Source organism: Grammomys surdaster, unplaced genomic scaffold, assembly GCF_004785775.1.
Source record: "Grammomys surdaster isolate TR1022 unplaced genomic scaffold, NIH_TR_1.0 198, whole genome shotgun sequence".
NCBI classification, from domain to species: Eukaryota; Metazoa; Chordata; class Mammalia; order Rodentia; family Muridae; genus Grammomys; species Grammomys surdaster.
In genome coordinates, this window is record NW_021604643.1 from 3,000,258 (window position 1) to 3,026,626 (window position 26,369).

The following is a 26,369-nucleotide window of genomic DNA, read 5'->3' on the forward strand; positions in this document are numbered from 1 at the left end:
TCCACAAAGGAGCATCAGCAAGCTCACCTCCAACATTATACTGACTTTCTATTTCTGCCCTTCCAACAAAGTCCTAGTGCTGTCTTTATCTGTACGCTCGGCATCTCTGCAACCTGAAGGTCAATGCTTTCGATATCCATGTGCCGGCTCATATGCTGAGTGAACAGTAGACTCATGTTATTCTAAGCAACACTGATCAGCTGTTCTTCAAAGGCGGGGCCATATGGGAAATCTGATTCTCAGCACAAAATGTAGATATTTACCCAGAGCACACTGAGGAATGCAACTCCCCAAAGCTGGGAATAAGGCTCCTAGGTAGACATGTAGTATTAATCTTGGTGTTGTTTTTGTAAAATATTTATAGGTGTTTATAATCTTCTGTAACTGGTCCTGATTTTTCTCTAATTGATTAGATTTTTCTATTCTCTCCAGGAATAAATTCCCATTGTCTGTCATGCTGGGAAATTACTGATTCTTTTCTCATAGAGCCCAGTGCTGACAGAAATAAAACCCTTAGGGATGATGTGGGGGAGTTGTGGAGGTGTGCTTGATTTAGGGTGTCAATAAGGCTGTTCGTAGAACAATTAGTAGCTTTGCAAAATCCCAGACATTAATCAGCACAAGCATGTGACTTTTAATATTGATTCCAAATCATTGGGAGATTACACTTTTGTCAAGGGTGTCTGCCATGAAGCCCATGTTTATTTTTATGGCAGCTCTGTAACCATGGTTCCACCTTTACCAAAAGGAACCCTTGAGAAAGCTAAACATATTTTGAATTGTAGCTACCCACAGAGTATGGTTTGTGGCTTTACAATGACATCTCAAATAGAAGTTGTTCACTCAAATATATAAAATAGTATAAAATGATTTCCTGCAAGGAAACTTTTCAGCAATAAGGATACAGATGTTGCACTTTTTATTAAATCCATTCTGATGCCCTTGGTCCTCTAGGAACAGAAGCACTGAGTTGTTTCTCTTTTTAATAAAACATCTTACATTATATGGGTTCCATGGCTGTTTTTTCCATTTCCTCTTTCTCATGCCCCTCTAACTTGTCAGACAAGCATGGTCAGGAGCGCTTGCTGTACCAAGGAGAGTGTCTGGAGAACTGCCCTGTGGGCCATTATCCTGCCAAGGGACACGCCTGCCTACCCTGCCCAGACAACTGTGAGCTTTGCTACAACTCACATGTCTGCAGTAGATGCATGAGTGGCTACATCATCATGTCCACAAACCACACCTGCCAGAAGCTGGAGTGCGGACAAGGTGAGGCTTCTCTGGGGCCCTGCTCAGCACCAAGAGGTGGGATGAGAGAGTACCGCTGGGCCTCAGGAGGCTTTGACTACCTTACTTTCAATTATCATGGTGTTATATGAAAACTTAGAGTGACTCTGAACAACTCAGTAGGCAACTGGAGCTCTTCTCTACCTCTGCAACATTTCCCTTGAGTTTCTCCAGACAACAGAGAAAAACTGAGGTTCAAATCTCAAGGTCTTGGTCAACAGTGAGACACTGGGAAAAATAAGTCTAATTTCTCCCTGCTTTGGATGCTTTATTCATAAAAGCGATGGTATAACACCAAGGAAAATTCCCATGAGAAGAAAACAGAATCAGTCTACCTAAACCTACTTGAAATGTTTGAATGGTCTCTGAATTGTATGTGTTCAATTCCTTTGTTATATTGGAAGGTGATAAATTAGGCATCATTGACTATGTTTGCTCTATTATATGAAAGCACTCCTCTATATAAGGATTATGGCTGGTCCATGGCTGAAGACAGCTTCAAGATATTTTAAATTAAACATTCCTTCTATCTCTCCTTCCCATTCATAGAGACAGCAATATATATATATACATATATATATATATATATATGTTAAATATGTTTAGTAGGTCAGATAGTGAGTTTGCCCATTTACGTATCTAATTCCATTTGCCAGACACACAACTGTAATAAATCTGATCAGCTAGCTTGACTTTAAAATTAGTTATATGGCCAATCATGGATTCATGGTGGCTCATGGCTGCAATCTCAGTATTTAAGAAAGGAAAGCATTGAACTTAATGCCAGTATAAGCTACATAGTGAAGCAAAGTGAAGCAAACAAGCAAACAAAAGACTAGTTATATGAAATACAGTCCAAACCTTTTGTATCTTACCCACTTGAGTGCGACAGTCTGTTAAATTAATATAGGATTTTAAGGTATATGACATCCCTCTTCAAGCTGGTTTGGGGCTTCATAATTGTTCTGTGAGTCACTTAATAATAAACTACACACCAGTATGACTTCATAGCAGTGAGCATGCCTTCACCCAGTGGGTCTGAGTTATGTTTTCCATTCCTTTCACTGTACAGGTGAATTCCAGGATTCTGAGTATGAAGAATGCATGCCTTGTGAGGAAGGATGTCTGGGATGCACTTTGGGTATGTCACGTTCTTTTGTTACTTGCAACATTTAAACAGCTGTGTCCCTCATCCCACATCCTGATGTTGCCATTGCTTCAGCAAGAAGTCTTGTCACTGAGGTAATTACCCATGTCTCCATCACTATCCCTAGTACAGACAATACCACAGTGAAGAGATGCTAGTGAGACAATAGGGTCAAGATTAAGAAAGGATGGAGGCATCTTCCTCTGTGATTGTGAGGTAGTTGATGGGGGTACTTTTCAGCAATCATGTCTGAAGGTGCTTGACTCTCTGAGTCTTCTTTATTAAGTGTCAAATAAAATCAAACAAAGAAATGCCTGTGGGCTCCAACTCAGTGTGTGGAACACAAAAGTCAGCAGGAAGAGAGATAGAAAAATCTCCTTTTGTCAAAAATTAAGCCTAAGACAATATTTAGCACTTTGGTGATGGTGAAGTTAAGATTCTCATTACTCAAATAAAACCATACATCCTATCTCGATCCCATTCCCTTCCTTTCACACCACTGGTGAAGGAATAGGTAGGATTGATTTATAGCACATAACATCAGGAAGATGGATGAAAACTGTAAACTAGGGAAACTATGAAATTCCAAGACTGAATTTCTATGTAAGCCTAGGCAATATATAGAAAACAGCATACAGCATCTGTGAAGAAAACTCCCAGCTGGCACAAAGGGTCACGGAAAAATTTCTCTTTTGGGGGGCTTCTGTGGGGGCCTTTGGTGCCTCTAAAGTGTTACTATGCACAGATCACATGGAAAATTTGTCAAAATGAAGAACAAGCTGATCAGTGAGGCCTCTGTAGTTGCTCTGTAGAACACTTCAAAAGTGCTAAATTATGCTGCAACAAAGTAGAACTTTTGTTGCCATTATCGACCAGACTTCATTAATTAATTAATTAATTACCCTCTCATGCAATACATCCTGACCACAGTTTTCTTTCTCTCTATTCTTCCCAGCCTCCTGCCCCCCACTCTATCCCTCTCCCCCCAGATTCACTCCTTCATTTCTCTTCAGAAAAGAGTAGGTCTCCCAGGGATATCAAGCCAACATGGCATAACAAGATACAATAAGACTAGGCACATAGCCTCATATCAAGGCTGGACAAGGCAACCCAGTGAGTGGAAGAGGTCTGAAAAACAGGCAAAAGAGACAGAGACACCCCTACTCTCACTATTAGGAGTCCCAAAAAGACACCAAGCTAACAATGATAACATATTCAGAAGACCTAGTGTTGACCCATGCCGATTCCATGATTGTTGCATGAGTCTCTGTGAACCCCTATGAGCCCTACTTAGCTGATTCTGTGGACCATGTTGTCATAGTGTCCTCAACCTCTCTGGTTTTTACAGTTCTTACTCACCCTCTTCTGCAACTTTCTTCATTTGTAAACACTAGGCATGAGCTATAGTTTATCTGAGGCTTTAGGAACTTGGATAGCATGTTTTCACTATCATCTACTCTTTAGACAGAGGCGATAGGTGGAGATTTGAGGGTAAAGTTATAAGTATATGGGAGGCAAAAGTAAATTTAAACACAAGTAATAAAAGACCTAAAAATTAAAATGTGAACAACATATTTTTATACTTTCCTTATGGATATTTTAATTATGTATTTTGTTATATTCTGGTTTTAAAGCTATATAAAATTACAGTCTTTCTTAGGATGTTAGAGGTGACCTTTATGGCAGCAATGATAAATGTTCTGATGGTCTTGATTTTACTTTTTGTCCATTTCAAGACCTATTTCCCATTCAGGCATCCTACCCCAAGTGGATTTCTTCTGCACCTTCACCACTGTGTGTCTGCATCTCTGTGGATCACAGGGGTGTGAATGCTTCTGTGTGCTGTGGGGTGGGGCAGACCTTAAACACTTTTACCTATGTTCAGTGATAACAGTAGAACAAATCTACCAGGTTAAACATAAGATATTTAAAAACAGGCTTCTCTTCCACATCTTTAAAACACCCTGAAAAGAATATACCTTTGAGAACTCCCTCAGATTCAGATATCATCTTAAAAGAGATATAGTGTTGCGTGATATTATTCTTTAGGAGAGTGAATAAACACCTATTCAGACTAAATAAGGAATTGATGACAGGCCAAAGTACACATACCACCCAGGTTCAGCTTAGTGAACCAATGAGTTTATTGAGGTTACTTACAGCAGTATAGGCAAGGAGTTACTTACAAGACCTGAAATGATTCAAAGACAGCTGCATCATCAAAGTCCATCCTAGCATGGGTGACAGCTTATGAAAGCTGGGAACTCTAGAGCATACTGAATAACCTGCAGGCTGTTCTGAGCAGCTCAGCAGACTGAAGAGTCTCCTCTCCAAGCTTCTAAGCTGTCCTGAGACTCTTCTAGACAGCTAGGTTTGTCTGAAAGTATTTGTCATCAGTCCTTATTGCGTGTGTGTGTGTGTGTGTATGTGTGTGTGTGCTTGTGACACACATGTGTATGCGTGTGCATACACACACACATACACGGGGAGAGGGGCCTAGTGAATCTAGTCAGCTTCAGGAACATATATACATACACACATATATATGTGTGTATACATGTATGTGTGTGTATTTACACATATACACATATATGTATATGCATGTATACATACTTATATACACATATACTTGAAAGGGACCTAGAAGTGAATCTAGTCAGATTCAGGGACTTCCTGAAAATAAATTCCTGAAGATACATTGATATATTTACTTTCTGAGCTTAATGACTTCTCCACAAGGTGGAATGTTTCACCTCCCACTGTATCTTTCCCCAAAGACACGACACAACAGATAGGAATAGCAACAAGGCAACAATGATCTCTTGGAGATTCAGTGTCCACCTTCTCCTGCAGACAACAGCTAAAGAGGAGGAAAAGGTATAGAAAGAACTTCTTATGTATGAATGGGTTCATCATCTGTCATTAAAATGCCTATGGCTTAGGCAGGAAATAGAAGGTGGGACATCTGGGAAGGGAAAGAGATCTGTGATTGAGCCCAGGGCAGGGAGATCAGCCTGGGAAGATGTGAGGAGACAGACACATGATACTTCAGCACAGGTAGCCAGACATATGGAAGGATGCAGATTAAAATAAATGGGTTATCATAAGTTATGATTTTAGTCAGAGAAGACCCTAGCTGGATGGCCAAGCTCTTTGTAAATATATTTTGAATATGAGTCTTATTTCTAAGAGCATGGAGCTGGGAGGTAGAACTTCAATCAAGTTGAACCAAGGTGTAACATTTGGAAAATGAATTCCATAGCAGACACAGGCCAACCAGGTACTCAAAGTCCAGAGAGTCTACTGAACTGATTATTCAGTCTGATTTGAATATCTGACTCATTCCTTCATTTAGGCAGCTTTAGCTATCTTCTGCATGCTAGGTACTCACTGTGGCACTGGGAACTCAAAGGTGACATGGAAGGCACCTTATAATAAGATTGTGCCAGGAGAGCCATGCCGGGAATGGAGTTTTTTACAAGGTTGGCCCAGAGTGGAGGGAGGTTCAAAGTACAGCAGAATCACTGACTAAGGTGACAAGAACATTCAAAATGCTGAGATTTCACATCTTAAATTCCAAAATTTCTCTTCATTTTCAAAATTTTCTACATATTGGATCTTGTGTGTTCTTGAACTGACTTGATCTCAGCCATGACCTCGTTTCTGAGCCCTTGTTATCTCTCTAGTAGAATGAACACTCCCTTCTCTCTTTCATGTGTAGGCTGCTAGAACATTGGTCCAACATTTGATATATGATAACTTTCTGTCTGATACTAAAGCACTTGCTTAAGAATAAGCTCTCTGACTTACACTGTCTGCTCCCACAAGAAAAGCAGCAGCCCAGGATCATAAAGCACGCACAGCTGATATGCAAATGTTCCCCATTTGTGATTGGTTGGCTTACACTGTTCTGACTCTATCGTGGTGTGACAATGATCTTAGTGTTTGAAATTGAGATCTTTTTCTGCATTGGTAATATGCATACAGAATTTTTTCATGTTGATGGGCAGCAGCAAACTTTAGCTGTCAGGAGATCACATGCTCAAGTCAACAACCAGTACCATTCAGTGTGCTGTTTTACCAGCAATTCTTCAATATATTATATAATCAATGTTTTCTTACAAAATATTCTTGTTAGAGGCACTTGCTCAAGTGTAGCCTAAAGTCTTCTGAGAATGTATGAGAGAGGGTGTAAGTCCTAGACTCTAGGATATTCCATGATGTTTGGTAGGCCAAGAGTATTAATGCATTTTCTTCTTAAGAGTATGTTCTATTTAGAATAGGTTTATCAGGACATAACTCCATTTTAAGTAAAACAATAACAACCAAAAAAATCCCAAATTTTTAAAATATGCATAAATATTTACTAGATTGAGTTTAAGAGTTTCTCAAGTTCAAAACAGAATATTGGCTTATGAGACTCAGGGGTTCAGAGTCAATGTTTTCTCTAGTTAAATTTTGTATACAGTCCAAGAAGAGAAAAGAAATCAGACAATAAAAATAATTTTCATAGAATACTAGAACTGGAAAACAATTATAAAAACATGATTGATTGCATTTTATAGTTTTAAGAATGTAAGAATGGGAACTTTAAAAGATATGAATAACTTAGCAAGATCTGCCCAAAATTCTTCTTGTGAAACAAAACGTCATTCTTTGGAGAGAATTTCACTTTATTCCATCTTAGCAATGCAGATTTTTTTTTGAAGGGGTCTAGACGATCTCTGGAGGAATTAAGGGCAAGTAAAAGCAGACATTTGAGACATTTTTATCTATGCTATGTCATAAACAGTTGTTGTGGATGCTAGGGGTGTTTTGAGAGTTGTGTACTCCTTTTTAGATATTTAGATCACTGTAGATTAATGTCTGTGTTTTACGACTAATAAAGGAAAACTCGATTTCCAGGTTGAGGAGAATCTCAGCCAGCTCCAGGGAGGAGTTAGGCCTTGTCAGGTCAAGAAATATTTTCATAAAGGAGACAGAAAACTAACCCATGACCAAAAGCATTTGCTTTGTCTGGAGGGAAACACTGAATTTGATAGCCTAGGATGGAGCTGGAGTGATTTTATGGCTATGGAATGAGGTTTCTATTCTTTATTATGCTGTAAACAAATAACATTTCTATCTTATTCTAATAATAGTTTGATGTCACATTTTTTGTCTTTATAGCAAGTATCTTCATTTGGCACTTTTCACAAAGGCAAATCTGGTTGTTTGGGATTATAATTTGATGTTTTGATATATCCTCACAGTTTTAATTTAATACATGAAGTAATAAGTGTAACCTAAGCTTTGAGGTCCATACCTATTTATCCATTGATTTAATAATGGATTTTAATCAAGTTGTATAAAATCTTTACTCCCTTACCTCATTAATAAAAACAGTGTTTGTATTTTTGTTCCAAAGGACATAATGAAAATCCATTAATTTTTGTTGTTGTTGTTGTTGTTTGAAAGGGACGTAGTCTACAGAAACACAGACTTAAATTTTTTAAGCAGTTTCCAAAAAGAAATAAATTCCTATAATTTAAATTTCAAACAAGGAGACAAACTTTTGCATAAGATAAATTCATACAGGGAGCCTCCTGCCCTGAAGTAGTTAAAGGAGGTTTTCCAGAGAGGCAGAGTGAAAAGGAGGCTGTGACTGTGTCTTAGTTGTCCACACAGAAGAGGATAAGCTGTCCTCAGCACGGGGCTTCCACTTGATGACAAGTAGCAAGATGTTCTGCCATGGATTTTCCACCATGAAATATATGAATCTGAAGGAGAAAAAATAAACAGAGAAAATAAGCCATTGAAAATCCAAACTTTGAATTTAATGAATGCATTTAAAATTATTCTTTAGTTGAAGTAGATTAATTGAAGGTTGGACTGTGACAGACAGACAGAAAGAAAGAAAGAAATACAGGGAACTGGAGTAGAAAGGTGCCTAATATATGTGAAACTCTGTAGTCCACCCTCAGCATTTAAATGAGTAATTATATAAACAGACAGAATGATAGGCTTGCTTAGGTTTTTCCTGTTTGAAATAGGGTATCGTGGCTGTACTTGTTATGTAGCTGAGGATGATCTATAACTTCTGATTCTCCTCCATCCACCTCCCCAGAACTGGAATCACAGGTATGTGAAACTACACTCAGTGCTAATGAGATCAAACTCAGGACTTCCTGCATACAAGTTAAATGCTCTGCCAACAGAGATACATCCTTGGCTCAAGGATGCTGTCCTGAGGAGGTATTTTCAGGAGAGATGGACTGCTGACTTCATAGTGCTCAAGGGCAGAGGGGCTGTAGTACCAACAGCAGTGAAAATGCTCTTATAGAGTCCTGGGAGAAGCAAAAGCAGGTCTAGCCGAAGTGAACACACCTTGAAGAAAGGTATAGGCTTTTACATCACATGAGATAAATGGCCCTCAAGCATAAGAAATGAGGCTGGTTTATTAGATGGAAGATACAAAATAAAATGACCATGGGTTTCATGATGCTTCCCAGGCAGTCTGTTTTGTTCACCCCAGGTACAGATGCAATAGAAGACCAAGAAAATTATGCCATGAACGTCTAGCTTGGTGAACTAATGTGTTTATTGGAGGTGCTTAAAGTAACATGAGTGAAGGGGTTGCTGACAAGATCATGGGAAAGTTACAGCCCACTGCACACCAGCCTCCCCCTTCACAGCCCTCGATAATTCTTTACATCCTCCAAGAGGTGTAGGACTCCTTAAAGCTTATTATCTTCATGGGCCTTATCTTCCTACCATAAAAGAATGTTAATGATTCCAGTCTTGTGAGGGTCTCCTGGGGGTGTTCATAATTTCTCTCATTAAAGACATCAGTGAGCACACCAACCCAGAGGAATGCATAATGCCATAGAACAGTTTTTCACGCATCAGGCTAGCATATCAATAGCACATCAGCTCTCTAGGCAAGGCTGTAGGAAAGGATAGGCGACACTATAGTAATCTAGAACCCTATCATTTGATGCCTTTCCCTATAAACTAAACACCTACCACACATACTGTGGCTCTTAGACTATTAGTATACTAGTAAAAATCAGTACCGATGTGTTCCTCTCCCATCATGTGTTTAGAGACGTGAACTTGTCAAGAACCTTACCAATTTCATCCTTCCTCCTGCCTCTTTCCAATTTCCTTAAGATTATAAATTTCTCTCTTAAACATTTTTGGTTTCTCTTTGGTATAACCGAATCACAAGCCTTACCACTCTTGAGTTTGGGACCTGTTATTAAATAACATAAAGGTGGTGTAAACATGGTACTGCCACTCTAACCTGTTAGCTAACCTGTTAGGTACTGCCACTCTAACCTGCCAGCTAACCTGTTAGCTAGGGTGGCTACTATATGACTAACAGTCAGGTTGCAAATACAGAGTAAATGTACGAGACAAAGAAAAAATTTGAATCTTAGACAAAACAGAGCAAGATGCTGGAAAGCAAATCCTTGGGTCAGGGAGACAAGTGGGTGTGCAAATATCCACGGTGGTATTAACATAACCATTTGGAAGCATATTAAATATCAGGCTCATGGAAGACTAGTAGATGTATAAACATTCATAATGGTATTGCTTGGTAGTCAACCATTGGAAGCAGATTACATAGCAGGCTCGTGGAAGGCTAGTTGGATATCCTAGAGTTTATAAGCATGTAGAGCACTCTATAGTCATCAAGACCAAAGGTCTGTATAAAGTAATAGAGATTTCCTGTTATACTGTTTCATAAGCATTCTGTTTGTGCTATGCTATCTCCTGGGTCAATAAAATGTTGAAATTAAAGTATATATATTTACATTTGTTCTCACTTATGAAATAAATAAAACAGAACAACAAACAGAACAGGAAGAAGACTAGCTGGTTGACTGTATACCTGAAGTTGCTTCACTGTATGTAGACCTGAAGCTGGTTGACTATAGACCTGAAGTTGGTTGACTACAGGCCTATAGCTGGTTGACTGTAGACTTGAAGCTGGTTGACTGTACACCTGAAGCTGGTTGACTGTAGACCTGAAGCTGGTTGACTGTAGACCTGAAGCTGGTTGACTGCAGACTTGAAGTTGGTTGACTTCAGGCCTATAGCTGATTGTAGACCTGAAGCTGGTTGACTGTAGACCTGAAGCTGTTTGACTGTAAACCTGAAGTTGGTTGACTACAGGCATATAGCTGGTTGACTGTAGACCTGAAGCTGGTCTATAAACCTAAAGATGGTGGATTGTAGACCTAAAACTGGTTGGCTGTAGGCCTAAAGCTGATTGACTGTGGACAGAACTATAGGAGCTGGAGAGATGGCCCATTGGTTAAGAGTACAGAGGACCAGAGTCTAGTCTCTATGCCCAAATTGGGTGGTTTACAATCACCTATAACTCCAGCTCCAGGGGCTCCAAGAACTTCTCTCAGCTTCAGTGTACACCTGTACCTACACATGTGTACACAAACATAAAAATAAATTTAAAATAAAAAAGAGTGGAAGAGATGATAATGAAACTTCTTTAGGTAAAGCTTCACATAGTTCTAATTTTAGTTTTATACTTCATGTTTTTATTAAAAAAACTAGTATAGTAACTGGTCTGTGTGAATGGGCTCCCAAATTTTGGATAAAGAACTAAAATTCAAATAGTTTTATAATTTTCCCTTTAATGTTTCATTGTTAGTGCACAAAGTATATGTTTCATGTGTCTTGTTGAGTCTCCTCTTTCCCCTCTCTGTCCTCCCCACCTGGTACTTCATCCACCTCTTGTAACCTCAGATCTTCTGTCACACAAGTCCTCCCCAAGCTGCCTCAATATCTCTTGTTCCGTCTCATAGTCTCCTATCTGGTTTCATAGCATTTACCCACACACATATCCATTTACATATACTAATACAAACAACAGAATGTTGGACCAAAATATAAATAAACATTCCATTTTTGTCTTTCTGAGTTTGAATTATTTCACTCAATATAATAATTTTCCAGATCCATCCATTTTCCTACAAATTTCATAACTCAAATTTTCTCTATGGCTAAAAAAAATTCCATGGTGGATACATACCACATTTTATTATTTGTTTATCTATTGATGGACATATCACTGGCATGGTTTTCTTGTCATTGTGAATTATGCATCCTCCCATGCTGATTCCCCTTATAGCCATCAGAAGTAAGATTTCCTCTTTCCCCACAGGCTCACTGGCGTTCTTTGTCTTTTCTTTCTTGATCTTAGCCATTCTACATGTCATGAGATGGAATCTAAAAGTGATTTTAATTTGCATTTTTCTGATACGTAAGGATGAAAAATGCTTCAAAGAAATGTTACTGTTTGTATTTCTTCTTTTGAGAACCATCTGTTTCTTCCATTATCCATTTGTTGATTGGCAGCTTAGGGCTTTTGGTGCTTACTTTTTACAGGTTTTGTTAATTTTTATTTTATTTTATACATATAGATGTTTTGTCTGCATGTATGACTATGCACTGCATGCCTGCACAGATTCCATGGAAGCCAGAAGAGGGTGTTGAATACCCTGGAACAGGAGTTACAGATGGTAGAATCAAATCTGGGTTCTCTGCAAGAGCATTCAGTGCTCTTAACTGCTGAGCCATCTCTTCAGCACCATAATTTTTGCAGTCCTTTATATAGTATAGATATAGTTCTGTCTAAGGTAGAACTAGCAACAATACCTCCATTTGGTAGTCACATAACCTGGTCTGATGACAGTTTCCTTTTTAGCATCAAAACTTTTTAATTTTGTGGTCTCATTTGTTAACTCTTGGGATCTTTCCAGTGGTTTAGGAATCCTGCTCAGAAACGTCTTTCCTATATCTAAAACTTTAAGTGTATTTTCTATAATTTCTGTGTGGAATCTGCTCAACAAGACAGGCCTTCATAGTCATTATATTACCTGGTCAATTAGTTGGGAGAAAAAAACCCATTTATCATATTTGAGGAAGGAACAAGTAGAAAAGGGAACACTTTCTTATCTTTTTTCAGAAAACGTTCATGTGGCAGATGCTTAATAAAAACATCATGGACTCAAGGAAAATGATCAAGTAATCAATGTGCACTAAAATTAGTGCTTGCAAAACTGTTGGGCAATGGGTAATTACAGGGTCTCAAAGTACCACCAGAATTGATAGCTAATTACAACCAGTCTACAGAAGTTACCACAATTAACATCACTGTTACTAGTTCCATGCACTTAAAGGTTTATCTCTCCTGGTGAAAGAAATTCCATAGCAAGGATACTTCACCTCATATCTGTGACAAGAGTAGCTGGGAAGCAAATAGACTACCTTGGGACATTTATCATCTTCGTAAGACATTTTCATTATCATGTTATATCATTACAGGAATGTTGTCACTGACATCTAAACAGAACGATCATAATTCTACCTGTACTATGAAGAAGAGCATATCCTAGATATTGTGTAGTCTAAACTCAGGTATTTTGAGAACAAGCAAGCCATATTGAGCTGGAAGATAGTCATAAGAGAAATCTAAGATGTACAACCACTGCCCTGTACTCTTACGAAAAATGGAATCTCATGAAAAAATCTGAAATAAGTAAAAGAATATAATAATGAGCTAGAGATAAAAGAACCAAGAAAATGGATAAATTCATGAATAGATTGAGGAAAAGGGATCCTGGCAAATCAAAGTTGTTCTTCCTCAGTCTTTCTCCAGGTTTGAAAAACTTTTAAAGGAATTTAAAAGAATTTTTAAAAGGTACTTCATGCTCACAACTGAGACTGTCTGACTATACTCCCAACATCAGTAACTATTCTCAGGCCCTAGGTCTTGGTATTTAGTATCCTTCTCCAATAAAAGCAATAAAGTCCCCTTTTTTTAAATTAGTTAACTCATGACAGGAAATATACAAGATGCGCTTGTAGCATCTTACAGTGATAGAAAGTAAGAAGTTACAAAAAAAGGAAAGAAAGAAAGAAAAATTTTTAAACACACACAATAGTAGTTTGAATGAGAATGGCCCCCTTAGGCTCATATATTTGAATGTTCAATCCCTGGTAAAACTTTTTGAAGTATGCTGGCTAGTTTTAAGTCAACGTGATGAAAGCTAGAGTCATCTGAGAGGAGGGAACCTCTATTAAGAAAATGTCTCTATAAGATCAGTCTGTAAGCAAGCCTGTAGGGCATTCTCTTAATTAATGATAGATGAAGAGGGCCCAGGCATTGTGTGTGGTGCCATCCCTGAGCTAATAATCCTGGGTTCTGTGAGAAATCAGGCTGAGCAAGCCATGAGGAACAAGCCAATAAGCAGTACCCTTCCATGGCCTCTGCATCAACTCTTGCTACCAGGATCTTGCCCTGTTTGAGTCTTGACTTCCTTCATTGATAGACTATGATGTGGAAGTAGGAGTCAAATACTTTCCTCTCCAAGTTCTTGTGGTCATGGTGTTTCATCACAGTGATAATAAACCTCCCTAAGATAGAAGGATTAGGAGCTGTGGCCTTGTTAGAGAAGGCGTGTTACTAGAGATAGGCTTGGAAGTCTCGAAAGCCTAGGCCGAGCACAGTATTGCTCTCTGTCTTCATCTTGCAGATAAGATGTAAGCTCTCAATACTGGTCCAGTGCCATGTCAGTCTGCTTCCCAGCATGATGATCATGGATTAACTCTCTAAAACTATAAGCAAGCCCCCAACTGAGTGATTTTCTTTTATCAGTGTTCTTGGTCATGGTGTCTGTTTACAGCAATAGGACAGTAACTAGAACATTCCCCAACAATGGCATGTCTGATGACCATATACACCACATAAAATATGTCTCCATTGGTCAGGGCTGGAATAATCAGAGCTAAAATGTGAGTAAAACATTATCCATTTATAACCCAGAGAATATGACAAATAACTATGAATTCATATGAAGGTAAATAAATTGTTGGATTAAGTAGATGAATAAGTATGGGAAGAGGAGAAATCTTTCATACAAATCAATTTGAAATCACTTAGTAAAATAGGCCTATTTTAAGGAAGCACACGCCCCTCCCTTTGAGTGTGGACTATACAGAGTATCTTTCTTCCAACAGTGAAGTGTAGGAAAGACAGAGGGAAGGAGACTTTGCAATGGAGAAACACTCCCTCAATCCAGATATTCAGGTCAACACTCATACACACACACACACACACAATGAACTCACATGATGATATCATATTGCATAGATTCCAAATATCATTAAAGATGCCACCTTGTCTCTGTGGTTATCCACCCTAAAATCTGGAATCCCAGTCTAATCATGACAAGACTAACAGGAAACTCCAATAGGAGACATTTTATAAAATGTCTGATTTATACTCCTCAAAACTGTCAAATGCATTAAACATGTCTGAGGAAACTATAGCAGCCTACACAGACACAATGGGAAAGACACTGGGTAAAACCTAGGAAAATCTTGATGGGCTTTGGATAACACATTATTTAAACATAAACCATGAAGGACCCCTTCAAGGAGTTTTAAAATACCCCATATCTTGATTAACCCTATGTCTGTGTATATGAACTTGTCCAACTATGAAGGGCAAACTTTGTACTATGAAAATACATTTCAATAAGTCTGACTCAAAAAGAAGAATACATAAGTTTTACAATGCACCCACGAGTGCCTAGGACCTATAAACGTCTCCTTACGTTCTGGGCGCTACATCACAGTTTTGAGCAGAATTGGCTCACTTTAAGCACTCACAGTGCTTCAGCTAAACCTTTAGTGTGGGTGACATCTTCACATTCACTGTCAGGTTTTACAGATGGAGAGCTCAAAAGCAGACAAAGAGGGAAACATCCAATTTTGTGTGCATGGGAAGCAATGGAGCTCAGAAAGTCAGTTTTTCCTGGTTTAGTTGTGCATACCTTCAATCCCAGCACCCAGGAGGCAATGACAGGAGGATTTACATGAGTTTAAGGCCAACCTAACCTACATAGAACGTTCTCAGACAGCCAGGGTAGAGATGCCCTGTCTCAAAATAAAAATCAATTTTGAGCAATTTTATTTATAACTTTTTTTCATTCCTTTCAAGGAAGGACGTTAACTCAGAAGCTCTTATACTTACTAATATGTGTGTGAATGCACATACACACACATATATCACACATAAATGAGTTATATATATATGTATGTGTATGTATATACATATACACATATACGTATGTATCATATACACATATACATATATACATATACGCCTGTGTATATTGGGCAGAGATGTGCTATAATAACAGATGTTCCTAAATAACAGACTTCCTAAATTCCTCGATGATGTCAATCAACAAAGATTTATTCTTGAGCTGTCTGGGAAGGCTGTTTGGTGTTGTCTTCAATCCAGGACCGAATAGACAGACCAGCCACCATTTGCTCATTAGTTTCCTTCGCCTCTTCATTGTCATCTTTCTCATAGTCTGAAGATTCTGTCACGTTCTGATAACTGAACTTCTGACAAAGCTACAGATGGCTGGGTCCTGACAGGAGCTGATGGTAGAAGGGCTTTCTCTGACACTTGGTTTTCCTCTTAAATGCTGTGGCCAGAAGCTCGCTCTCAGAGTCGTTTCTTCTTTGTTGTTGTTTCCTAAACTTTATATTTCAATACGTATTATATGTAATCTAGGGATGATTTTAAAGTATATGAGAAGTTGGAAACAATATATATGTTAACACCATATCGTCATCTGTAAGGTACTTGAACAGCTACAGATTTATGGTACCATGAGGGATTCTGGAAAGAATCTTCTACAGATATTGAAGGATAACAACAGTCCCAATGTGTGCCTGTGTGCCCTCACTACATGAGTAATGAGTCTTTGCCCCTCTGGACCTTTGAAAAACCACTGTCTCTCTCAAAGGAGCTCTTCTGAAGCATTTATCACCCTCTGCCTCCTGCCTGTATACACAATCTGAGCAGCCACCTCAGTCTCCTGCCACCATACTTTCCCACAATGCATTGCCCCAAGCCATAAACGAGAATCCTTTTACCCTGTAGTGTATGGTCAGGAAAATAAACCAAATGCTTTGGTTTTGAGTGATTTTATTAAGTACATCCCAAACAAAGGCAAAGGAGTTGATAGCAATTAGAAGTCCCATAGAGAAAGCAGTCGATAGCGCATCATGTAAGGTGTTGCTCATGATATCAATAGCTCAAGTATTTGAAGCAGTCAGCTGAAGGCCCCAATTCTGCCATGACTGAGCTTCCAGGTCTGGACTTCTGGCTTCCCTCTCCCAGTGTGGGGCACTTTTATATCAGGGGACAGACAATGGTGACATTTTTGGGGAGTAGTTCACCTTCTCCCTATTCTTGAGAATACGATGTTTTAACCCTCCATCTGATACGCCTTTCTTTTCCATCCTTGTCAGTGTTGGGGTCTCGGGGCAGGATATCCTCAAACAAGGGTCATGGAGGACACTTGCTATAACATGTTTGAATCTCCTTTCACAGAGTCTGCTTCTCAGCAAGTTTAAATAGCACATGCCAACTTAGCAGTAGAGTGTCCATTTGCTCCCGTATGCTGCATCACAGCAGGTATTCGGTCATAGTCAGAAAAGGATCCACGGCGTTGATAGCAAGGGCAACGCTGTACTGCTGTACCTTTTCTTTATCTACTTGCCATGAAATGCACCAGCTGGAATGAGAATTTGAGCATCTCTCTCATCTTTCAGTGAGGGTCAAGAGCTATCTACTGTGCACTCATATCCACCTAGGAATGAAGATACAGAAACAAAGAAACCTTTCTCTCTGGTGTCAGGAGGCTCCCATGTAATGAGTGGTTCTTGGCTCTTGTCGCACACTGGAATCACCCGGGAGAGAGAACAACACTATCACACTGCCTACTTGCAGTTCTTCTCATCTGACTCTTCTGGAGTAGGGCTTCGGCCTGAGTATTTTTCTAAAGCTCTGATTGATGCTGGTCTGTAACCATGGTTTAAAAAAAAAAAAGTGACTGAGAACTTGCATACACGTATAATTCCAGCACCATATTTGAAATTCTTTTGTTGATGACAGAAGCTGAAGCAGACACAGATAGATGATAATTATTACATTTTAATGTTCTGTCCAGGCTGGGTAGGGAGCTAGGCAGATGGTTCACATGCACGATCTAGACTTCTCAGGATAACCCTCTCTATCCAAAACCCTTATTTTCATTTGATAAATGAGGAAGGCAATACGCAGGGAGCTTATGTAATTTGCCCAAAGTTACACAACTTAGTAAGTTTTAGAGCCAAAGCTAAACTTAGGACTGTCTGGCTCTAACCCTGCCGACTGTCCAAATGTCACTCCTTTCCAGAGCAGACTGCATTCATCTACCATTTGCCTAGAGAAAAGAATGAATGTTGTAGAAATCTCAACCTGCCGAGTCTGTGTCTGTCCTCATGGGCTTGTGTTCTTGGGTGTCTCCAAATGTTTCCGTTGTCCTTTTCCTATGCTTAAGTTCACATCCCTATGGTTATGAGAGAGAATGACATATTGGCCGGATAGCCGGAGCTCAACTCGAGAGCAATTAGCTCATCATCTTGGCTCTTCACACTATTACCCTGTTTGCTCCCAGAGCTGAGTAACGTATTGTGTAACTGACCTGTGAAGCGGAGCTGTGAGCCAAGGCTGTCTGGATCACGTAGGCTTGCAGAGAGAGAGCTGAGCCAAGCGCATCCAAAATAAACCTAGTTAACTAAGAGATCTGAGTGGTCAAGCACATTGCACAGCAAGCAGGGCTCAGAAGACCATCTGCTGCTTAAAAGAGCAATGTGAGGTCTATGATGCTGAGCTCCCAGTGTGTGGAGACAGGGGAGTGCTGGGTGGAGGGTTGGAGTCTACTTTTACAGAAGACTCTAGCTGTTTATGGTAGTACACACTCGCAGGGTATACTGGCAAGGCAGAGACAGGAGAATCATACAGAATCTAGAAACCATTTCTTTAGCAGGATTGAGAAGAAACTGGGAGCTGGACACATGGCTTAGAGGTTAAGATTAAGTACAGTTCTTACAGAGGACTAGAGTTTGATTCCTAGGACCAGTGTCAAGTCTTAGAACCTCCTGTCACTCTAACCCTGTGGGGGAATCTGATGCCCTCTTCTGGCCTGTACAGGCACTGCACTTGGATGCACATATCCACATAATTAAAAATAAAGTATTTTTTAAATGAGTAAACTATGAAGCCATTACAAATTACTTTCTCTTAGTGACATATGTCACATTTTTTTCTGAAATTCTTAAGGCCACCAATACCTTTACTTCATCTAACTATCAACTTTAACCATAAATAACTGTAAGACTAGCATCAATAATAAGAATGTCAAATGGTTAGGTCTTAGATGCTTTTTCAGAGGTGTGGAAAATAGAATCAGAATTTGTGGCATCCATTCACCTCCATCTTTCCCCTAACTCAGTAAAACTCTTGGGCCAGTCCCATACACTGTTAGCTTAAGTCTTATATAAGAAAGCATCATCTCGCCGGGCAGTGGTGGCGCACGCCTTTAATCCCAGCACTGGGGAGGAAGAGGCAGGCCGATTTCTGAGTTAGAGGCCAGCCTGGTCTACAGAGTGAGTTCCAGGACAGCCAGGGCTACACAGAGAAACCCTGTCTCGAAAAAACCAAAAGAAAGAAAGAAGGAAGGAAAAAAAGAACAAAGAAAGGAAGGAAGGAAGGAAGGAAGGAAGGAAGGAAGGAAGGAAGGAAGGAAGGAAGGAAGGAAGGAAGAAGGAAGGACCATCTAATCTGTCCTTCTCCCTCCTAGTTGGACTTGGAGACTATAATGAAAACTGGGAAGATGACTGTCCTATCATTACTTCTTTACCATATAAAAATACTGTGTGTATCAGAATGAATTTTACTGTGCTTTATCTCCACTAGCACATTCCTTTCCTATCTTCTCTGGCATCATCAATTGGTGTGTTTGAGGCCACACACTCAGCTAACATGCCAAGGTGCATTTAGCACCCGGCTTGATACTGGGTAGACCTTCATATAAGATCTATGGCTGCTGTGTCCATTGAGAGCTGTCCTTGTTCCATCCCAACTCCCCATGTCCCCATAGCACTGTTAAACGACCACATCATTGGCCCTTTACCAAATAGCAGTAAGAACTCCAAACTCCAGTAGCTATGGAGAAAAAACTGATTCAAGTCACAAAGCAGATTCCAGGCTAGAAAGAAACTGCATGTGGGTGAGAGGCAGAAGCATCTGCACGTTTGTGCCCACCTGTTCACCAGACTGGCCTCCAACTGAGAGCAGGGACAAGCACAGTTGCCAGTAAATGGTTTCTGTCCCTCTAGAGCCTGAAACCATGGCTCTCTGAAAGTCAGCAGGAGGGTTATTTGGATGGAGTACACCCTCATCATGTCCATGAATTCTCCCTGTCACTTCTACCAGGAAAACCTTGGCAAATGCTCTCGCAACAACCCTCAACCCAGCTAGTAGGACAGTGAGCCAGCTGAAGCAGTAGAAGCAGGATGAGAATCAATCAGCCTAGCCAATGAAGATGATCATAGAGGCAAGGTCATTCCTTACTTATGATCTGTGGACCAACAAGTCAGAGTGGAAGGAAGCAAGGAGTATCCATGTTGACCTCTTAAAACACTAGTCACATCTTGCTGATGATGTCACTGGTTCACTCAAACCCTTTCCTTGCACATAGGGTCATCTGTAGAGGACAATGTTAACGCTTTCCAAAATGGCTTCTATAAAAATTGTGTGTCCCAAGTATCCATAAACTATTCATTTGTGTAAGGCAAGTGGACAGCGTTTTACATGATTCAGGTTAACACACATACTCCCAGCGCCTCATGTACTGAAGGCTGGATAGTGCTGTTAGGAGGTGGTGGAACCTTAGGAACAAGCCCCAGTGGAAGGACTTGGTCTTTGAGGAACATGTCCTTAAAAAGTATATTAGAGTGTCTAAGCTCCACCCCGACCTCTTTCCTTCCCTCTCTCAGTTTACTTCCAGGCCACCCCGAACTGAGCACCTTTAGTCAATCACATGGTCTTCACTATGAGTTTCTGCCTTACCACAGGCTGAAAGCAATGGCCAAGTGACTATGGACCAGAATTACTGTTAGCTGAGTGAAATTTTTCCTCCTTTTTTAAGTTGAACATTTCAAGTATTTTGTTATCTTGATAGAGAGCTGAGTAACGATCAGATTTGTTCTCAGCCCCTTGTTTTATAGCCCAAGGAGATCCACAAGAACAGAGAGTGGTCCACATTCAGTCAAGTCATCAGGTAAGGGTAAACTTGAGTCAGATGTGGTGCTGCCTCTACAGTGGTGACATGTGTACCCTGCAGATACAAACTGTGGACTATTAGAAGAGAAACATTTCTCAATCTCTCTAATTTGGAGCCAAATGAGCTGGCAGTTTGATATATCATCACAATGGAATTTTATGGCCTCAAATAATTGCTAGAAACCTGGATGTTCCACTAGAAAAATAAATCAACCTAAAAATGTAGACTCCAGATTATTATGACCCAATATTTGAGTGATGACATGAGCTTTTGGGTCAAATTTGGTGAGTCTTAAAAGACAAAGGGAGTTGCTTTGAAGGGATGCTTATTGGAAAGTCTAACACAATCATGCTAGCTGCCCCAGTCCATTGTAAAATTGTAGATTGATTATATCTAACAGAAATGTGGACTGTTTGTAGCCTAAACTTAGAAATCCTATATGAATTGAAGTGAGTAAATTAGGGTAGCCTCTTGCCATTAGCACTCACTGGTTTGAGGCGAGTTGAGAACAATTTGTAGTAGTGATAAAATACTGCATTTGAGGCTGTAAAAATTTGGCACATTAGGTCTCAGTGCAGAAGTAAATTCATTTTATGTGCTCAGCAAAGAAGCAACTGAAAACTTTTACAAATGAGAAGGATGACCTCCTGAGATCTTAGAGATGAAATATGTCCATTATTCCTTGGGACCCTATCTGGTAACTATATTCTTGACTGTTGAAATGAAAATCTGAACCATGGAGTCAGTAAGCACTTTACTGTGGTGTATACAACATGGTGAAAGGTGTTTAGCCAAAACTGTTGTTCAACTGCATATCATGTGCTTAGATGTTCATTAATAAGACTGGCCACTTGGAAACCTAGCAAATGACTGGGGAAAGCTTTAGGGCCCTGTGTCATTAATAGCTTGTCTGGTGGGTCATCACATTTGGCCAAGAGGCTAGTGATTCCTGGGAATTCTATGGCTGGTTCAAGCTACAGCTCGTAGATTGTGCTTGACAACTGACAACTGTGTTATTTAAAAAGAAGGCTTTGTTAACTGCATTCTCCCACACATCTCTGACATCATTAAAGTCTACCTCTTTAGCATCGTGCTCTAGCTGTACAAGAGGGTCCTGGTCTTGGTCATCTCTTGCCCATTTGTGTTCTAGAACACTGTACTAACTGTTGCCTCGTCCAAAACAATCTTCGTGAGAAGTTAATGTGACTTATTCTTGTCATTACATCTCAATTTAAATGTCACCTCCTTAAAAAAAAAAATCCCTTACAATTCCCAGGCCAGCCTCCCCCATCCCTTTCTTTTTCTACACATACAGGTCAATCATCCTATGTCAGTTTGGGCAGATGCTATTTTATGACCTGGTGCTTTCATCTTCATTGGCTTTTTAAATGCATGCGATGTATTTTTTTTCTCAGAGTGTAGTTTCCAGGCAGGCAGAGATTGAATCTCTTCTATTTATCATTGCATAATCTGTCTGTTGAGTCATATTTACGCCTTATAAGCTCTCAATCAACAGATAAATGGCAGAGGCTTCACTAGTGCCTCTGTGGTGAGTGGTCTGAAAGAATGTGCATGGAAAGTGATGGAGAAAGACTTGTTCCCCAACTCTCCTTCAGCATGTCACTTTGTACTGATCTGATGACCTTGTGTGTTCAGAAAACAGAGTATTGAACTTGGAAAAGGTTCTACCTTCTCTGTTCTCTGAGGGCCTGTCCCTCCCCTGTGCTTGCACCTTTTGGGGTGATACTTAACCTATAACATTAGCATTTTGCACCCACTTACACCACATGTTTTATTTTCCTCTAACTTATAATCTATCTCGTACCCGTCTTATGATGCCTGATTTAGAAAGTTGTAGTTGAAATTTTGCTAATTTCAAAAGTAGCAAAAAGATAGAATCTCTTGAAACATCCTTAAAGGTTCATTAAATGAAAGGCAAAGTGAATACAATTGGCATACAATCTCCCGGTGTTAGGTGGTGTGTTTCTTCCGTGTTGGAATGCTAGTATAAAAACATCCATCTAATAGGCTAGCTAAGTACATATCTTCAGAAAGAGTGACAAAGCTGTCACCATAGCTTTAGATGAATAAATAGTCTATTATAAAAAGCTAATCACATCTATTTACCTCGTGTAGGCAGAATTGGAAACAATAGGCCTAAAAGAGAGGTTACAGTGTCGTGGATAAATTGCAAGTGTCTCCAAATGTGTCTAAATGTATGCCTACCTAATTCTTATTGTAAATTAAGCTTTTGATACATTAGCGCAGAGTTGTAGTATCAGGAGATGGTTTTGGGAAACCGAATTTCATGCCCTAATGTGTGAGCCTTCAATGTAAAGCTATCACTGACCCCTTCATCTTAGAAAATACAAGAAATTTCTAAAGTGCTTTGGGAAATCACCTTATCACCAATAGCAAAGATTTGCACACTTAGCCAGTCCTGCATTCACCTACTATTCCATAAGGGTGAGAGTATGAATGGCTTTCCTGCAAGGCCAGTGATGCTCTCAAGGCAAAGGCAGAAATGCAGAGCATCTCCAGTCCATGCAGTTTTGCCCATTAGACAGATTTGGAGATGCTCTTTCATTGAATCCCTTCTGGCTAACAGCATAGCCCATCTGGAGCACAAAGGCTCCTAGCCTAAGAAAAGAGAGTGTTGGTGTGCCTTCCCCTTTCAGGGGTGCTAATAAGGGAAAATGCTGAACTACTATGATTACCCATGACTTGAAAATAGCTCATCACCTGCCAATATGAAGGAAGGCCCTGGCGAGCTATGAAAATGCTGGGAAGAACAATGGCTTTGGAGACAGACTCTTTGTGATGTGTGAGAGAAGCAATCTCGCAGACTGCAAAACAGCTAGCCTTGTGCAACGGGTTCTTATTGTAAGTGAACCCTGAACACTGGTCCTGGGGTGTTCCCATGGCATAGAGGAGGCAAAGAGCTTTCACGAAACAATCAGGCGCAGAAACTCGAAGGGAAGAGATGGCCAGCAATTACCCAGAAGACTCAAACATTAGATAAGCAGCCAATTTAAGGTATTTCATGGTGGGGCAAAGCTTTCCTCAAATTTGGCAGATAATTGTTAGCCCGCTGTCTACTTTATGTGTTATTGTGTAGACTTAATCACACTGTGAAATCCCTCTTGTCTTCAGTCCTAAGTGCCACTGGAATGCTGTGAGCATGGTCACATGAGGTTCATTAGGAGCGGGAGCTTGGCTTTGTGGAGCCTGGCTAGCTGGCTGTTCCCTGGAATCTTTTCTGTGATATCACAAAGCTCCTGTGTTCAGAGCCATTGTGGGCCCTGAAGCAGAGCATCTCACAGCCCAGCAAGACATAATGTCTCACGGTGGCCTGCCTCGTTGGCAGGTGTTAGGCTTTTATTGTTATTACTACAATGGTTTTGTTTCACCATGAATCACTCAGACTACATATTGCCACAGCTAGAGTTCTCATTTATGGACAACTTTCCTTTTTATTTACTGAAGCTTCAAAACATCTCAGATTTATTTATGATTGAGTGTGTGTGTGTGTGTGTGTGTGTGTGTGTGTGTGTGTGTGTACATTTTGGAAATGGGTATAAGAAGAGGGGGTTCTCAAAAACTGAGGAGTGAAGAACCCTCTTAGTTGAGCCATGCACTGCTTCCCCTCATGAAGTGATCTGTGCATAGAGTGTTATGCATCTGGCAAAGAGCACATCTGGGCCTACCTTCTCCCATCATGCTCTAACAGGGACTGGCATGGTGAACAAACTGGTGCCAGAGCCCAGGATGTAACCCTTAGTTGACAAGACATCAAAGGCCATACAAGTGCTTCCAATCTCTCAGTGCCTTCGTCAATGTATCAGCTCTGCTCAGATTACTACTTCTGATGTTCTGGCATCTTTCCCATGATTCCTAGCTTGTACATCAGCATATTACCTTTGAACAACCTTGAAACATGACTACTATTGAGACTTGAGAACATCCTGAGATGGTCTTTCTCTTTTTCTTGCCCATCCTACCTCACATAAATGCATATTTGCTTGCTCAGCATCTGGCGGCACATCTCTCAAAACCAGAAAAGTAATACTAGGTGACTTTCTTTATTTTCAGAGACCTGTGCTCATAAAGGGTATAGCCTTCTTGCCTTGTGGTCACTGGTGTACATGTGTGTAGTTCTTACCAATTACCTAGTGTGGAATCCAGTCCAGGATATGAAAACACTAGAAGACAGTACTGATCTTCTGAGACATAGTAACCCTGGGTCAATGCCAGTAAAATTTCACAGAGCTGCCCACTGATTATGAGTGTAGCTTTGGCCAAGTCCAGGAACATCCCTGGATTTAAAAAAAAAAAAAAAAAAAAAAAAACAGAAGAGCTACCAAAATTGAACAAGGTTCCTAACATAAAATACATACAGATATAACACAGGTACCGTTTTCCAGTGGGCCAGGAATGTTCCTGCAGAAGACATCCACTCCTTGGTCCTGATGCTGACCATGAGACAGACAGGCATTTTGTGTGTACTGGGGGAACAAATCCAGGAACTTAGTGTAGTGTGCATACAATCTACCTTTGTAATATATCCCCACTTCAAATCTTTTAACTTCTTCAATAGATAGATAGATTCCAGCCATCATTTATGGACCTCTGCCACTCTGGGGTATTTCTATCCCTACTCTAACATTTAATGCCAGCCAGCAACTAACTTGCAAGCTGACTTCACAGCTGTGTGTATACCTTGGGAAAGATGATCACAAAGGCCTTCCAGCTATAAGTGATTGGGGCTGATCGCTCATCTGAGTTTCAGTGGATTCAAGTACTGCTAATGAAAATTGAGGCGGTGTTGATGACTTTGAGAAGAAGAAACTAAAAAAGAACATTAAAGAAAACAAAACTCCATTTTTAACTCCAGGACATTTCTAGCCAGAGGCATCCATAAGGAAGAGCAAATGAAAGGATTTCTGTATAATTTACCACACGACTCTGGAGACTTAGCAAAACCTCCCACAGCTGTAAGAAATAAAAGCATAGGAATCCAGAGAAAGGGGCAATCAAATGTACCTAATATCCAATGCAAGTCATCAAATAACACAGAGGCTGAAATGTGTCGTGATAGATAACATACTGAACACAGCAAAACTCTCTGATCGAGAAATGTTTTTGAAGAAAACTGCTTTTGAAATCTGTGAAGTTTTAAAGGTAGAGAGATAAGCAGAGGCTGCAAACCAAGGGAGATGCCTCCTGATTAATGAGTAGAAAGCGATTCCATTGCCATAGCAACTTGAAGATACACAAAAGAAAACATCACTTCCTTAAAATATGCCTGATGATGAATAGGCAAAATCGTTTAAAATATCTTTAAAAAAAATATGAGCCACTCTTTACAAAGAGCAAATCACACAGGATGACTCTCAGTTTTATTTTTCAGATAACAGGGCTTGTTTACATAAGCCCTAGACAGTTTACATGAACCAGCAGTTTGGGCCAAAAGTAATGACCAGAAAATATGTCTACTGGAAAATAAATGTTGGTCTCAACAATTTCATTTTTGCTTAAGCAGTAAGTGAGACAAATGAATTTGCCTTGTTCTCCCGCTTTCCAATGATACATTTAGTTGGAGTGATTTCACGGATGCTCAGAATGTGAAATAAGTCTAAGAAGCCTGTAGAGGGAAGGCAATGGCTGCTCTAATCTGCCCTCCTTCTAACAGAGGAAGCTGGAAACAGCAGCTCTAGGATGGTACTCACACTACT

At 40.0% G+C, this 26,369-nt stretch overlaps 1 protein-coding gene across 1 annotated transcript in view; it reads left to right on the forward strand.

Annotated features, from left to right (window-relative positions):
- Window positions 1-26,369, forward strand: part of Pcsk5 (proprotein convertase subtilisin/kexin type 5) — a 409,108-nt gene that overhangs the window by 323,066 nt on the left and 59,673 nt on the right. Inside the window, exons 23-24 of the mRNA XM_028770072.1 lie at window positions 1,063-1,269; window positions 2,360-2,428. Coding sequence (XP_028625905.1) covers window positions 1,063-1,269; window positions 2,360-2,428 — 276 coding nt within the window. The remainder of the gene's footprint in view (window positions 1-1,062; window positions 1,270-2,359; window positions 2,429-26,369) is intronic.